Source organism: Lampetra planeri, unplaced genomic scaffold (assembly GCF_965212315.1).
Source record: "Lampetra planeri unplaced genomic scaffold, kcLamPlan1.2.h2 scaffold_1034, whole genome shotgun sequence".
Taxonomy (NCBI): Eukaryota; Metazoa; Chordata; class Hyperoartia; order Petromyzontiformes; family Petromyzontidae; genus Lampetra; species Lampetra planeri.
The window spans coordinates 20,969-34,230 of record NW_027613744.1 but is presented as its reverse complement, the minus strand read 5'-3'; the positions used below and the strand labels follow the sequence as shown (position 1 = coordinate 34,230).

The following is a 13,262-nucleotide window of genomic DNA, read 5'->3' as shown; positions in this document are numbered from 1 at the left end:
GGAAGCGGTAGTTATCCGTGTGGGACTGCTGATGCTCGAGCATGTGAGCCCTGCGGCTGAACACCTTCTGACAAAACAGACACTTGTACGGTTTGATACCTGCAGGAGAGACAGAGACAGATGTGCTTTACTCATCCTATGTAGCAAGGACAACCACAGTGAGGCTCTTCTCTTACTACATTCATTGTCTGAACATACAACGTGTATTTCTCGTCTGGAAAGGGTCATCACAAACTACAGGTAAAGATCCGTGATGTTGCCCCTGTACAAATAAAAATGTACTTGAGTTAAAAATATCCATCCTTCTCTGATTAGAATATCATGGAAAAGTTTTACCACTTTGGAATAGATGACAAATCCAAGTGACTGACCAGAGTGTGACAGGATGTGAGCCTTCAGTTTGTCAGGTCTGTTGAATTCTTTAGTGCAGCCGACATGTGTCCTGGTGGGAGATTAAAAAAAAAAACAAAAACATAAGTCACGTCGAAGAAAAGCAGGACACTGGACGGAGGATGAGCAGGAGGAATCAGCGACCAGGCTCTTCTCCTGTGGAACCTCCTTCCACACTCCCTCTCTTTGTCTCTCACAAAGCTCCTTTTTGCCGGTCCATAACATGGACTGATGGTTTCCCATCAGGCAGCCTCCCTCACCTGAAAGGACATTTGTACTTCTTGTAGGGTTCGTGGATCAGCATGTGCCGCTTGACTTTGTCCTTCCTGTTGAACGTCGCCTCACAGAGGGAGCATTTGTACGGTTTCTCACCTGGAAAACAGGAGCACTCATCAACACCGACGCGTCTCCTGCGCTAAGAGAGCGTGAATGTGTTTTAGAAGGATAAGTGTCAGCATGTGTACAAGTGGGAAACGTTACACAGCATTGGTTCAGCCCATGAACACGGACACATTCGCGCTGGCTTACTGGAATACCGTAATTACATGACCACACTATCAGAAAAAGGCCAATGGTGCCGAGTGTCACTCTGTTCTTCTACCTGGTGTGAAGAAGGAGCTAGGAGAAGGGGAAAATGTCAGTCGGCTCCTGAAAGTTGAGAAGTTGCACTTCACAGCTGTCATTACGGTAATGATTCTCCAGCTTGCAGCAACAGAACGAATGGGTTTACCGTAAAGACAGCAACAAGGCTGTGAACTTCCAGCAGCCGATCGTTTTCTTCTCCTCCTGGCTTCTCCCGTTTGCGAGTGACACTTCTCAGCTGTCAGAGGAGGGAGGAGAGCCGTCCCTACCGGAGTGAATCCTGGTGTGCAGCTTGAGGTAGTGGTCTGTCTTGAAGGCCTTCTTGCAGATCTGACACTTGAATCGCCCCCCCGACGCCGTGAGTGGGGAGGTGGCGCCGGAAGTACCTCTCGCACTGGAAACACCTGGCAGCCAGACAGAACTAATCAACACGCTTGCACGTGGGTCATAAAAAGTAGCCGTCGTCGTTTTATCCCTCCGCCATCGATGGCTGTAGAACATTAGAACGACCCCCCTTCCTCTGGAGTCTCCCAGAGCTGTACCAACATGAACAGGTGGGGTGCAGAGGACAGTCGATGACCTCTCTGGTACTAATATCACATACGACATATATAATATACCACCAGCTGCAGCCGAGAGCACAAATCAAATGCAGTATCCGGATTTCAACCTGCAGAGGGCGCCAGATAACCATGAAACACCGGTACTGTAAGCGTACTTTTTATCATCAGGAGATGAAGCATGATCGACAGCTGTACATTTTAGCGGTGTGCCGTTCACACCTGTGTGTGCTGTTTTACCTTGTGACAGTGTGGACAGGGGAAGTTGTGTGACGCCGTCAGTAGATGTTGCTCCAGAGCCTCCTGGGTGGAATATCTGCTTTGGCATTTCACACACCTGATGTGAAACACAAGAACACACATACAGGTGCTGCACCGTGATGGTTCCAATCCTGTCTCACACCGATCGCACACGGACCAGAGACATAAACGGCGTCAGCAGCTGACCTGTAGACGGTGGTTTCCTTGCGAGCGTTCTGCTGCGGGCAGAAGCAGTGGGAATACTGGTGGACGCCCAGTTCAAACAGGGACGGGAACATCTTGCTGCAGAGGTGGCAGCGGTAGGTCAAGCGGACGCCCAGTTCAAACAGGGACGGGAACATCTTGCTGCAGAGGTGGCAGCGGTAGGTCAGCTGCTCCTGGTGCGTCCTGATGTGTTCGAGGAACTGATCCAGTTTCTGGAAGGTCTGGGAGCAGGACTTCAAGACGCACTTGTACACCTGCAGCACAATCGGCAGATGGACATGGTGAACGGCTGACAACTGTAGCTCGATAGTACCTTCACCGCACTCCGAGCATTACACACACACACACACACACACACACACACACACACACACACACAACTTTGCTGTCATGATGTTAATCCCGCCCACCGACTCTACACATGATGTCACTGTCCCCGTAGGTCTGACGGTTCTTCTGCTGCACTCACCTGCTCCCCTTTGTGCTGCGTCATGTGGGACTTGAGCTGGAAGTAGGTCTTGAACTTGCTGGCGCAGAACTGGCACTGGTAGGAGCTGTCGATCACAACAATCTGTTTGACCTGAGCTTGGCACTGCGGGTTCTGCTGGTCGCAGTGCACCTGGGGGTGCCGGTTCTGCCCGCCGTCTCCTCCACCGGCCTCCAGATCAGCCGGATCCTCTGCTGCGCTCTCCTCAGGCTCCCCTGATGCTTCTGCAGTGGAGAATTTCATGTAACCCTTCGACACCGACAGCATCAGTGCCGATACGTCGGCGCTAGCGTACACTGAAGTACCACAATCATGTGACCGTCAGAAAAATCAGTTGCACTTCACAGCCAGGTGGCTGTCATTACGGTAATCCACGGATTTCCCTTTGTGGTACAATAAAGTGTCTGATCTAACTTTATTCAATCCAGCGTACCTGTTTGAGGTGCCACCTCCTCTGCCTGCGTCGGACCCGCTGGTGGCGGCGGCCCCTCCTCCTGGTCAGTTTGCTGCTGCTGCTGCTGCTGCCGATCCCCGGTCGTCTCTTCTTCGCTGGCTAACACGGGCACGACCTTTACGGTGACTGGTAATCTGGACACTGTGCTGGCCACACCCATGGGCCACACCTGGAAGACAGAGGCAGTCGGACAATCACGTGTCCTGCTCTTCATCTGCTTTAAATATTTGTCAAGTAAGAAAAAAAAATGCAGGTAATTCGCAAAAATGCCCCATGTATGACGTGGATTTTTATGTGTAAAACAAAGAAAAAAAAGAAGAAAAAAAAATCACACATTTTTGTAAAACCGTATCCCTAATCTACAATCACCTTGTGTGTCTGCATGTGTTTCTTCACATTGGACTTCTGCGCGAAGGCTCGGCCACAGACGATGCACTGAAACGGTTTCTCTCCCGTGTGACTGAAAAAGTGACAAAAAGTGACAAAAAGTGACAAAAAGTGACAAAAAGTGACGATCTTAGTTTTTTTTTTAAGTTGGTTTGGCTTTGTCTGCACATAATACAGTCTCTTAAACGATGACTCACCTCCGAATGTGTTGCTGGAGGTCAAAGTTCTTGGAGAAGACTTTGTCACAGAAGTTACACTTCAGCTTCGGACCTTTTCCTTTCACCTGCTCTGCTGAGGAAACATGTTTGTGTGTTCAGCGACATGTGTGATCATTCACCCACAGGAGTAAATCCATCATATGCACTGATTCGCTGACGCTGTTGTCGCTCATGTTCTGTTGATTGTTTACAACAAATACTACACTGGATGTATACAGGAAGTCTCTGTGCAAAGATGTCCCCCATGTGCGCGGCAATAGCTCGTCTATAACCAGGCACCACTCTCCCTGGGTACTCCAAAGACGCTGCTGAAAAGCGTGTGTGCACACTCCGACTGACTTGAATGGCTGCGACCACCAGCGGAGCCGCGCCCCCGGCTCCTCCAGTGTAAATTCACCTTTACATGATAAGCCCAGTGATGAAGTGGTGACTTGTACCCCACCGTTCGTCCACTGACAGCTGGGATCGGCAGCAAATACCGCGACCCTGAGCAGGAGCAAGTGGAACGAACAACCACTGGCACAGTGTGTTTCAGACACTACTGACTATTCGCAGACATGTTGATTTGGTTTGTAACTGATCGTCATCATTCACCATTCACAGAAAGAAAGACACACACACACAAACACACACACCTGTGGTTCCATCTGAGCTTTTCTTGCTGCTCCGTGTTTGCTTGGGAATGATGACCTTTTCAAAGTTGCCCAGCTCTGTCAGATTGGTGGTGATGCTGCAGGTCTTGGTTTTGGTGCCCTGCTTGCCTGGGCTGTAGACTGGTGGAGTGGTGAATGACTGGCTCTCCACACACTGACTGGGCACCTGTGACGCACACACACACACACACACACACACTAGGTCAGTGTAGGCTAAATATTGGTTTCAAATCTACAGCAGCGTTCTGTGCATGCAAAATATATTACTAATCACAGTATATTTCAGTTCAACAAAACAAACGTTCTGTAACAACATACGACCAAGAGCCCGTTCCAGAAAGCAAACCTTGGGTTTGTTCATTCAGAAATGACATAATCTACACAATTTTCATCATTTCAGTGTTCACTGAATTCAAGCATATGAAACTGTAAAAGACAGTCAGTTTTTCATGAGACTATGCAGAGTTTTCCTCAATTTAGGATGAACAAACTCAAGGTTTTTCATTGAACCTGCTTTCTGGAGCTGCAGGAGCCGACCAGTGCTTTACAAATCACTAATCTGACCTCCTACAAAGATGCATTCACCTGCACGGGATGGAAAGGTTGCAGACCCAGCGTGTGGATCTCGGCACTGCCACCTCCAGCCATGAGGGGCATTGTGCTGTACACCTGGACTACCGAGTTGCTGTGGGTCGCTGGGACCTGCGAAGAGAGCGGCTGCTGGGGGGGTTGTCCTGTCGGCAGTGGGTGGGGGGGTGTCTGTCTGGAGGGCAGAGGGTGGTGGGAGGAATGCTGCTGTTGTTGTTGTTGTTGTTGTTGTTGTTGTTGTTGTTGTTGTTGTTGCTGCTGCTGCTGCTGCTGGTGGGACTGGTGGGGCTGGTGGGGCTGGTGGGGCTGTGGATGCGGGTGGTGGTGATGGTGGTGATGGTGCTGCAGGTACGACACCCCAGCTGTGTGCATGCTCAGGTTACTCTGGTGAAACAGCAACAAGCCGAATTAATAAACAAGTTCTGACGATTAATTTAGAACACGTCCACAACAGACGCAAAACACTCAACGGTCTGTTCCCACCGAATAGACAAACTAAACGATTTTAACATGAATAGGCGCTTAATGTTTCAAAGGCACGTTGGAGGTGTTTTCCTCCATCTATCGCCATTCAAGAAAGACAGACAATGAGGTTAAGAAGATGGCAAGATTACAGGGTTGAAACACACCAGAGAGACCAAAAGGGGAGGTATCAGCAGCTGAGTTGCGTTGAAGTACCTGTATGGGCGCCTGCATGGCGGCCATGGGCTGGTCGATGGAGGTGAAGGCTGAGATCGCTGACATTAGGATGTCATCACTGACCAGCACGTTGCCTTGGACCAGCGTATGGGTGAGAGGGGAGGGAGGGACGGTGATGTAGGTGGATACCTGGGGTAGAAACAGAGATACAGGTAAGTACTACGAGAAGTAGTCCAGCTTCCTCCGTCAGTCCAACAACAGTTGCCCGTAGGTGTGAATGTGTGTAACAGTCATTTCCCAATGTCTGTTAATGGTATATGATCAAATGTGTAAGACCCAACTTTTTTTAAAAAAATGCTTAATTTACTTAATTGGTCTGAAAAGAAGATTGTGTTGTCACCTGTCTGTTGGCATGTGTCTGCGCTCCGCACGTGATGGACGGGACTGGAGTGTAGGCATTGGTGGAAGCCAAGGACACTGTGGACAGGGAGGGAGCATTCGACTGGCACTGCTCCCTCTTGTGTGACATGAAGGCTGGCAGAGAATTGAACTGCTTCTTACACTTCCCGCAAAGGAAAACATCCTCATCGTCTGCAGGACAACAGAAGATGTGCGGATTGAGACGAACTTAGCAGCACCACACCCAAGATACTGGACATTTCAAACACTATGAGCTGCAACTTCTTGATGTTATACAGGTAGTTTGGACCGGATTGTCAATTAATGAAACATGCAAGACTGTCAATATTCTGGAATGTAATCTATTTCAATGAGGGCTGGTAGTATTTAAAAAATACGATTTTCCCTTTAATATGTGACATTCAAAGGCATGACAACAAGGAAAAAACAGTAAAACCCTTGTAAACAGAAAAACCTACAACTAATAATAAAAAATTGGAATTTTTCAAGGAAAAATAGAAAATATATATATGTATTATTAAAAGACGGTATACCAATTGTGTTGATTATACGTTACTGATTTTATTTGGTCTGATTTAACGTTCTCTTTTTAAAATAAATATCAGGAGTGTGGAAAAAGGGTTCTTGAGATCTGAGAAACAAAACAGGTCTTAGAGGCAAAAATGGACTGAAGACAACGATTGACATTTAGATTTACGTACCCATAGACTGGATGGCTGGCGACCCGGAGACGCTTTGGTTGTTGGGATCAGAAACTCCACCTTGGCCATCGAGCAGAGACTGGACTGCCAACACTGTCTGGTTGTCCATGCCTGAAGACCAGGGTGAAGACACAGTTTATAATAGGAAATACAGGGGTGTAAAGTACAGGTGTGTATCACTGGGCTCCGATCATATCCTGTATCAGTGTGTAGAGTCAGTGTCATGCACAGGAAAGGATGGCAATGATCACGATACAAAATAATAATGAAATGAAGAACAAGAAGAAGAAGAAGAAGAAGGAGAAGAATGGTGCAGATTCTTTTCCCTCACATTCATATATGACAAGTTGGTGTAAACTCTGGTTACTAAATTCAAACGTATAGATCTCTTTAGACTGGAATTACTTTACATACACAAATGCCATAATAATAAACTAGAATAAAATAAAATAACAGATGCTCAGACAAACATTAGTCACTATGAGAACATTATATAAGCATATTACATCTGCTTCGATTTCATCAGAGGGGCCTGCTGGGGAAATGTCAAATGCAGCCTGAATAACAACGAATTATCAGGATGTATGTAATGAAAGTGATTGAATGAAAGTCAATAAAATTATTCCTTGTCCTTTATGTGTGGACATCATAAATTATGGAGTTTGTTTACAATCACACATACACTCCCTTTTACGTGGTGCGTTAACTGTCACGACCACAGGAGTAGTTTGCATGTTTTCTGCATATTAATGTGAGTCAGACATATTGATACTACGAAAAATCTAAATTAACGCGTTGATCGTGTCCGTGTTAAAAGTCTACCAACAAATAATACCTACCCTCAAGCACTTCAAATATAGCCTGCGCCATCTTGCAGTTCTGCTGCTGAGTGATACGCGCTCGATTGGTAGGGTCTGTGTGATGAGTTTCGATGTTTAGAAAGAAAAGGAGGAAAACTACAACGAGCATGTTTCGAGCAAGTTATGATTGTAATATTCAAATACAAGTTGGCTGATACACACGTGAAATCATGATAGTAAAGCGACACTAAAGTTTTCACACAAAAATCGTGGCTATACAGTATCCAAATAAGGGTAACAAACGAACATGATATTGAAACTAGTTTTTCCATTCCGCTGATTGACAATTAAACGCACCGTATGTTCGATAAATCGGCGCTCGATGAAATGACTGACATTGACGTACACCAATCACAGACCGTCTGACTCACCACGCGGAAGACGCAGCTTTTTGACCAATGGTGCGCCTCCGACGAACGCACGTGCCTGTTTCGCGGCAAAAAAGATTCCGCGCGAAAATGTCCCATCCTTGTTTGGATGTCGATCAGCTGGGACAATAACAACAATAACAGCCCAGAACCGGACCGGGAAGGCGCTTTATACATGGACCGCGCCTGGCGGGCGCCACTGCGGGACCAGCGACAACTTTGGAAGAAATGCATGAATATTGGCGTTTTATTGAGGCGTTTCTCCAGTTTTACGGACTGCTTCCTGCGTGCCCCAACAAAGCCAGTGGTTGAGGCTAATAACTTAGCTAGCATGCTAATGTGTCCCTTATCTTCATGATAGGTTATTTTTCAGTAGTAGACTGAAGAAGCTCTCATTTTTATCCACACGCCCTAAATTATGTATTTGAATCATACTGGGGGTGTTTGGTTGATAGACACTAAGTTTCGTTAGCTCGCACCTGGAAAGCTGTCGTAAAGTTTTAATCGCCATCTAAGTAAGACCGCGTTGAGTGTACGGAGAACGGCCATCGTTTACTGTCAGTAAATGGCCAGTTTGTCGACTGCACCGGATTGTACGGTCACTTGGTTGTTGTTGGAACATTAGCTAGCTAGTTAGCAGGGCTGGTATCCGTGTGGAGGACCGTGTGGCCTGGTCCCACCGCTGTTTTCTACTGACACGACAGATGACAACAATACATTAGCTCGATCTTTTGCTAGCTCGTTAACTATTTTCGCATTTTTTTTTGACCGTGTCGGTATTTCTAACTTTGGCTGAAAACATACGAGTCCCCAAGCCCGGAGTGAGTGCGTTTCGATTTTTTTTTTATGACAAATGTCTTATTTAGCAGAGACATCCTGTCGTGCAGCTCCACCATTAGTGTAAACTGGTATTAGCACGTCGCTTTATGGTAAATGATTACCTGTGTTTTTGGTAACTTAGCTTGTGCCTAAACGGTGAAATATACAAAGGAGGTTTTTGTCAGGAAATGTCGTTGGAAGCAAACTTTGAGTGTGTTTCATCATTGCTGTGTGAATTCAGTGACAGCAGCACGTTGATGTAGGTCGTCAAACAAACTGCAGCATCAAAGACCCGTGAACACGTCATAGTCCAACACACTGCAATGTCAGAGACTCTTATAACAGGACAGACATCGGAGGATCTGTTGGCCGATTTTGAGACTTTGCTGAACTCTGGGAGCATTCACCTCAGTGAGGACCAGGAGATAGTGATCATCACCAGCCCCAGCAATGAGGGACCGCACCCGGCTGTCGTTCCCTCCAGCACGGGAGAGATCCTGCTGTTTGCTACACCCCAGGGGCCAGCTGATGGGATCCAGGACAGGAGACGTCCGGCTCTGGGCAGACCACCGGTAAGACGAGGACGTGGCGTGGGGAGGAGGGAGGTGATGAGAAGTGAAAGAGATTGACAGGACACGTCAAATTATGTAGATGGATGAAACTACCGGCACAACTGCTGTTAAAACACCTTGTTCAAATGTTCACCCGTCTGTTTTATTTTCACTGCATTTCTTCAGGTTAAGAGGAAGTTAGACCTGGACAGTGACCATCAGTATGTCAGCACAACTCGGCCATCCACAGGCCAGGCGCCGCTCTCCACACCTGCCCCTCCCAGAGGTATGAACCTACACTTAGTTGACTGAGAAAGACTGGATAGAGATAGATACAGAGAGAGATACAGAGAGAGATAGATAGATATAGGGTGGCTGTGGCTCAGGGGTGTAGTAATCTGAAAGTTCCCAGTTTGAGTCCTGGCTTCTCTAGAATCCACCTTGAAGTGTCCTTGAGCAAGACACTGAACCCTCCACACTAAAATTCTTTAAGTGTTGTTAATGTAGAAAAGCGGTTTCAAAATGCAGAAATATGTGTAAAGATTGGTTTTATATCATCAGAACAGTGATGCACCAACATCTCTGCAGCAGTCAACATTCACATCGATGGGATAGATAGTGTCAGTCAGTGTGTCTCTGTCTACATGTTCCTGTGCGACATCTGCTGCAAGAAATCAGTTTTCCCGTCCCCGTCAGGTTTGTAGCGCGTAGGAGTACCACTCCACCCTAAACTAAAGCTTTTGGGATTAGTCACACGTAGTTAGTGATTAGTTAAACATTGGGATGTGAACACGCACATGACTGGTTCAACAGTTTTTGGTTGTTTTTTTTTTTTTACTGAGACCGTTCAGATTTGACTCAATAATCTAACTGTGTAATTCCAGTGCATGTGTCATTGCACCCAAGCGAATAAGGTCACAAATGTCGTCGTTTTCCCCTCCAGTCCCTCGATCAACCGCGGAGAAGTCACGCTATGACACCTCCTTGAACCTGACCACCAAGCGCTTTCTGGACCTTTTGTCTCAGTCGGCCGATGGCGTGGTGGACCTGAACTGGGCCTCGCAGGTCCTGGATGTTCAGAAGAGGCGCATCTATGACATCACCAACGTGCTGGAGGGAATCCAGCTCATCTCCAAGAAGTCCAAGAACCACATCCAGTGGCTGTAAGTGTTTCCACACTGAGGTTCATCCGCTACAAGATTGTGAAATCATTCGCTGGAGCAAAACATGGACACAAATACAGTTAACTGTGGTGCACACACCATGACCTCGTATGTCCCACCTGTAACTCAAAGAACCAAGTTCACAATCCAATACGGTGGCGTGCAGTATTGTCTTTTTTATGTTTCTGTTTTTGTAGCACTTTTTGTGTCTATTTCAATGAACTGCTTCGTTCGTTATCAGTGGAAATGTTAGTAAGGTGTAGGTATACGTGGAATACCGCAGAATTTGTTGTTTATCAACTAAGAACTAACACAACAATGGCTTTTTTCCATCCTACAATAATGTGATTAAATCAGAATGAAAACGTCTCAGTGTTCACCTGCAAACGACATCACTGCGGCGTATAAACTGGTCAGCCTGCAAGTGGAACGCGCCATTAAAGTCATGAGGATGTGACTTCAGAATAAACCACTGCGCCCCCTTCCCCCACAGTGGGAACCGAATCGATGGAACGCTGGTTGCCCGGCATCAGGAGCTGCAGAGGGAGGTGTGTGACCTCACGGAGGCCGAGGAGCAGCTGGACCAGCTCATTTCCAAATGCAACCGGCAGCTCCGACTGCTCACGGAGGACCCGCACAACAAGAAATATCCTTTGGATCAGACAGAGCTCAAAGTCTGACGAGCTTGAACACGTGGAGGTGCACGAGACTCAAAGGTCATTCCGGACAAACAATCAGGACGCTGTACACTCCCTTTCAGTGTGACAAGCTGGCGACATGAAGCGGAGCCCTTTTCATTGGCCCTGACCAATGTTTAAATTTGTATATTATGATATTGGTGCTTCTTTTTTGCGAAGACTGCCTGGTTCTCATCATTTCAGTGTTACTGAATTCAAACAATCTGAACCTTTAAACACATGTGGTTCCGTCAGTCTTGCCCAGTTTTCCTCATTTCAGAATGGACTCAGATTTTTCACGTAACCTGCTTGTTGGACCGGAACCCATCTCATTGTGTATGATTCCAAATCTTCCGACCTTGGTCTAAGAATAAGAATAGTTTATGTTGCGTTGTTTTTGCTGAACGCGTCACAAATTCCTTCTAACCCTCAAACACACTTTGCAGCTGTGACGTCTTCTTTAACGTTTGCGTCCATCACGCTGGGTTATGTGCGCTGCCAGGACCTGAGGAAGTCGTTTGAAAGCCCCGACCAGCTGGTCATGGTGATCCGAGCTCCACCAGAGACTCAGATGCAAGTTTCCGACCCCACTGAGGTACGGAACATTTCAGATTCTATTTGTAAACTTGTGTTCACTGACGTTTCCAGTGAGTCGTCTTCTTCTCCCCTCAGAGTTACCAGGTTTCACTGAGGAGCACGCGAGGGCCCATCGATGTCTTTCTCTGCCCAGAAGAGAACTCGGGCGTCTGCAGCCCCGTGACAGGAAGTAGCCCCTCGAAACCTAACGCCTCTCCAGTCCTCCCTCAACCCACGGACCAATCACAAGCCAGAAGCTCCACGACGGCCCGCGAAGTGGGTTTATCATCGCCAGCGTCCACGTCGTCCACCGTGACAGCCGCCTCCCAGCAGGACCCCTCGTCGCTGTTAGGCGGTGACACAGGTGAGTGTTTGGGGGTGAAGTCTGCTGGTTAACAACCCGTAGATCTCCATGGATGCACAGTGAAATGTGTTTTTGTGCCTGCATCCGTCAGATAAAAAGTGCAACTCTGCAGTGAAGGATGGTCGCGTCTGCATGCTGATAATCGTTACATATCTCGTGACTCCACCATGCGTACACGTAAATACAAGTGTGGTTTTTAAGACGTTCCACATACGTATGTGTATTGAAATATCCGGTTACTTATTTACCTGTTTGTTTTGTGTCACATGAGCACATGATTCCCCAGCGAATGCTCCTCAGCTGATGTTTGGGCTGAGTGTGACTCCAACAGTGGAGTCTGCCATCTGGTGGACAAAGTATACAACTGCACTCAGAACCATTTATGGTTTCTGTTGCCGTTGACATTGAAGACATTGAAACAAATGGACTTCTCATACTGACAAATCAATGTTCTGCCTTATGCAGTTTATGCAGATCCCATCATTTTCCGTTTCTAAACTCATATAGACTTTTTCAACCTCGTACTTTTGTGCCCCCCCCCCGAGTCACTTCAGCTCTTCAGTAGGACATTTTTTGTTACGTGCGCTTCCCAATACATCAGATTTTCATCGTTCTAGTGATCAGAGTATGTATGATAAATAAATCTTAGAATCATTTACATACAAAGTCATGACCCCAAAAATGAGATTTTCAATGGCAAGTAACTGATTCAATTACACCTTTGTCTCCAGTAATGTGACTGACTTTATTTTGTCATTAAATTACGTAACACCACAACAAAGTGGTTGTAGCATTAATAAAAACAAATGCACCAAGCATGGTGGTTGACACCAAATGTACGTCATGATCAGTTGATTTGAATATCCAAGTATTTTTCCCATTTACCTCTCTTGACAGAGTCCCTCTTGGGGGGCGACCCGTTCCCCAGTCTTGGAGACATGCCCGAATTTGACCTCTCTCCTCTTTCCTCTGTGGACTTCCTGAACGGAGAAGGCCTTTCTCTCCCATTGGACGGTTTCATCAACCTGTCCCCTCCCAACAGCCATGACTACCACTTTGGCCTGGAGGACCACGAAGGCATCAGCGAACTATTTGACTGTGACTTCGGTGACCTCTCCCAGATGCTGAGTGACAGTTAGAGGGACGAGACGCCGGGGTGCACCTCAGGAGTCATGGCTCCGTTCATCTGAAGTAAAACTGGACGTCAGCAGATTTTAAAAGAACAGTTCACTGCACAAACCCAGCATCTTAACTGGGAACATCTGTCTTCTGTCGTCAACACGTCTCATTTCTAGTCATAAGATCTCTACACTTGAAATAAGACACGTCACCTTGAACAG

General features: G+C 46.9%; 2 protein-coding genes across 2 annotated transcripts; one reads left to right on the top strand and one right to left on the bottom strand.

The window, feature by feature from the left end:
- Positions 1–6: 6 nt before the first annotated feature.
- Positions 7–7,414, bottom strand: LOC144738525 (zinc finger protein 341-like; the record flags this gene model as incomplete). Its single annotated transcript, XM_078621538.1, is given in 20 exon segments — positions 7–99; positions 372–442; positions 651–762; positions 1,242–1,323; positions 1,325–1,376; positions 1,753–1,869; positions 1,980–2,075; positions 2,133–2,251; positions 2,467–2,705; positions 2,934–2,956; positions 3,043–3,107; positions 3,308–3,398; positions 3,523–3,611; positions 4,177–4,362; positions 4,788–4,954; positions 5,078–5,168; positions 5,463–5,612; positions 5,824–6,014; positions 6,545–6,655; positions 7,384–7,414. Coding segments are annotated over 20 exon segments (2,176 nt in total), but the record flags the coding sequence as incomplete, so codon positions are not given.
- Positions 7,415–8,914: 1,500 nt separating this feature from the next.
- On the top strand, positions 8,915–13,061 carry E2F1 (E2F transcription factor 1). Its single transcript, XM_078621537.1, has 7 exons — positions 8,915–9,163; positions 9,329–9,428; positions 10,086–10,305; positions 10,799–10,951; positions 11,463–11,577; positions 11,655–11,834; positions 12,792–13,061. Exons 1-7 carry the CDS (start codon positions 8,915–8,917, stop codon positions 13,059–13,061), a joined length of 1,287 nt encoding a protein of 428 aa, XP_078477663.1.
- The last annotated feature ends 201 nt before the right edge of the window (positions 13,062–13,262 follow it).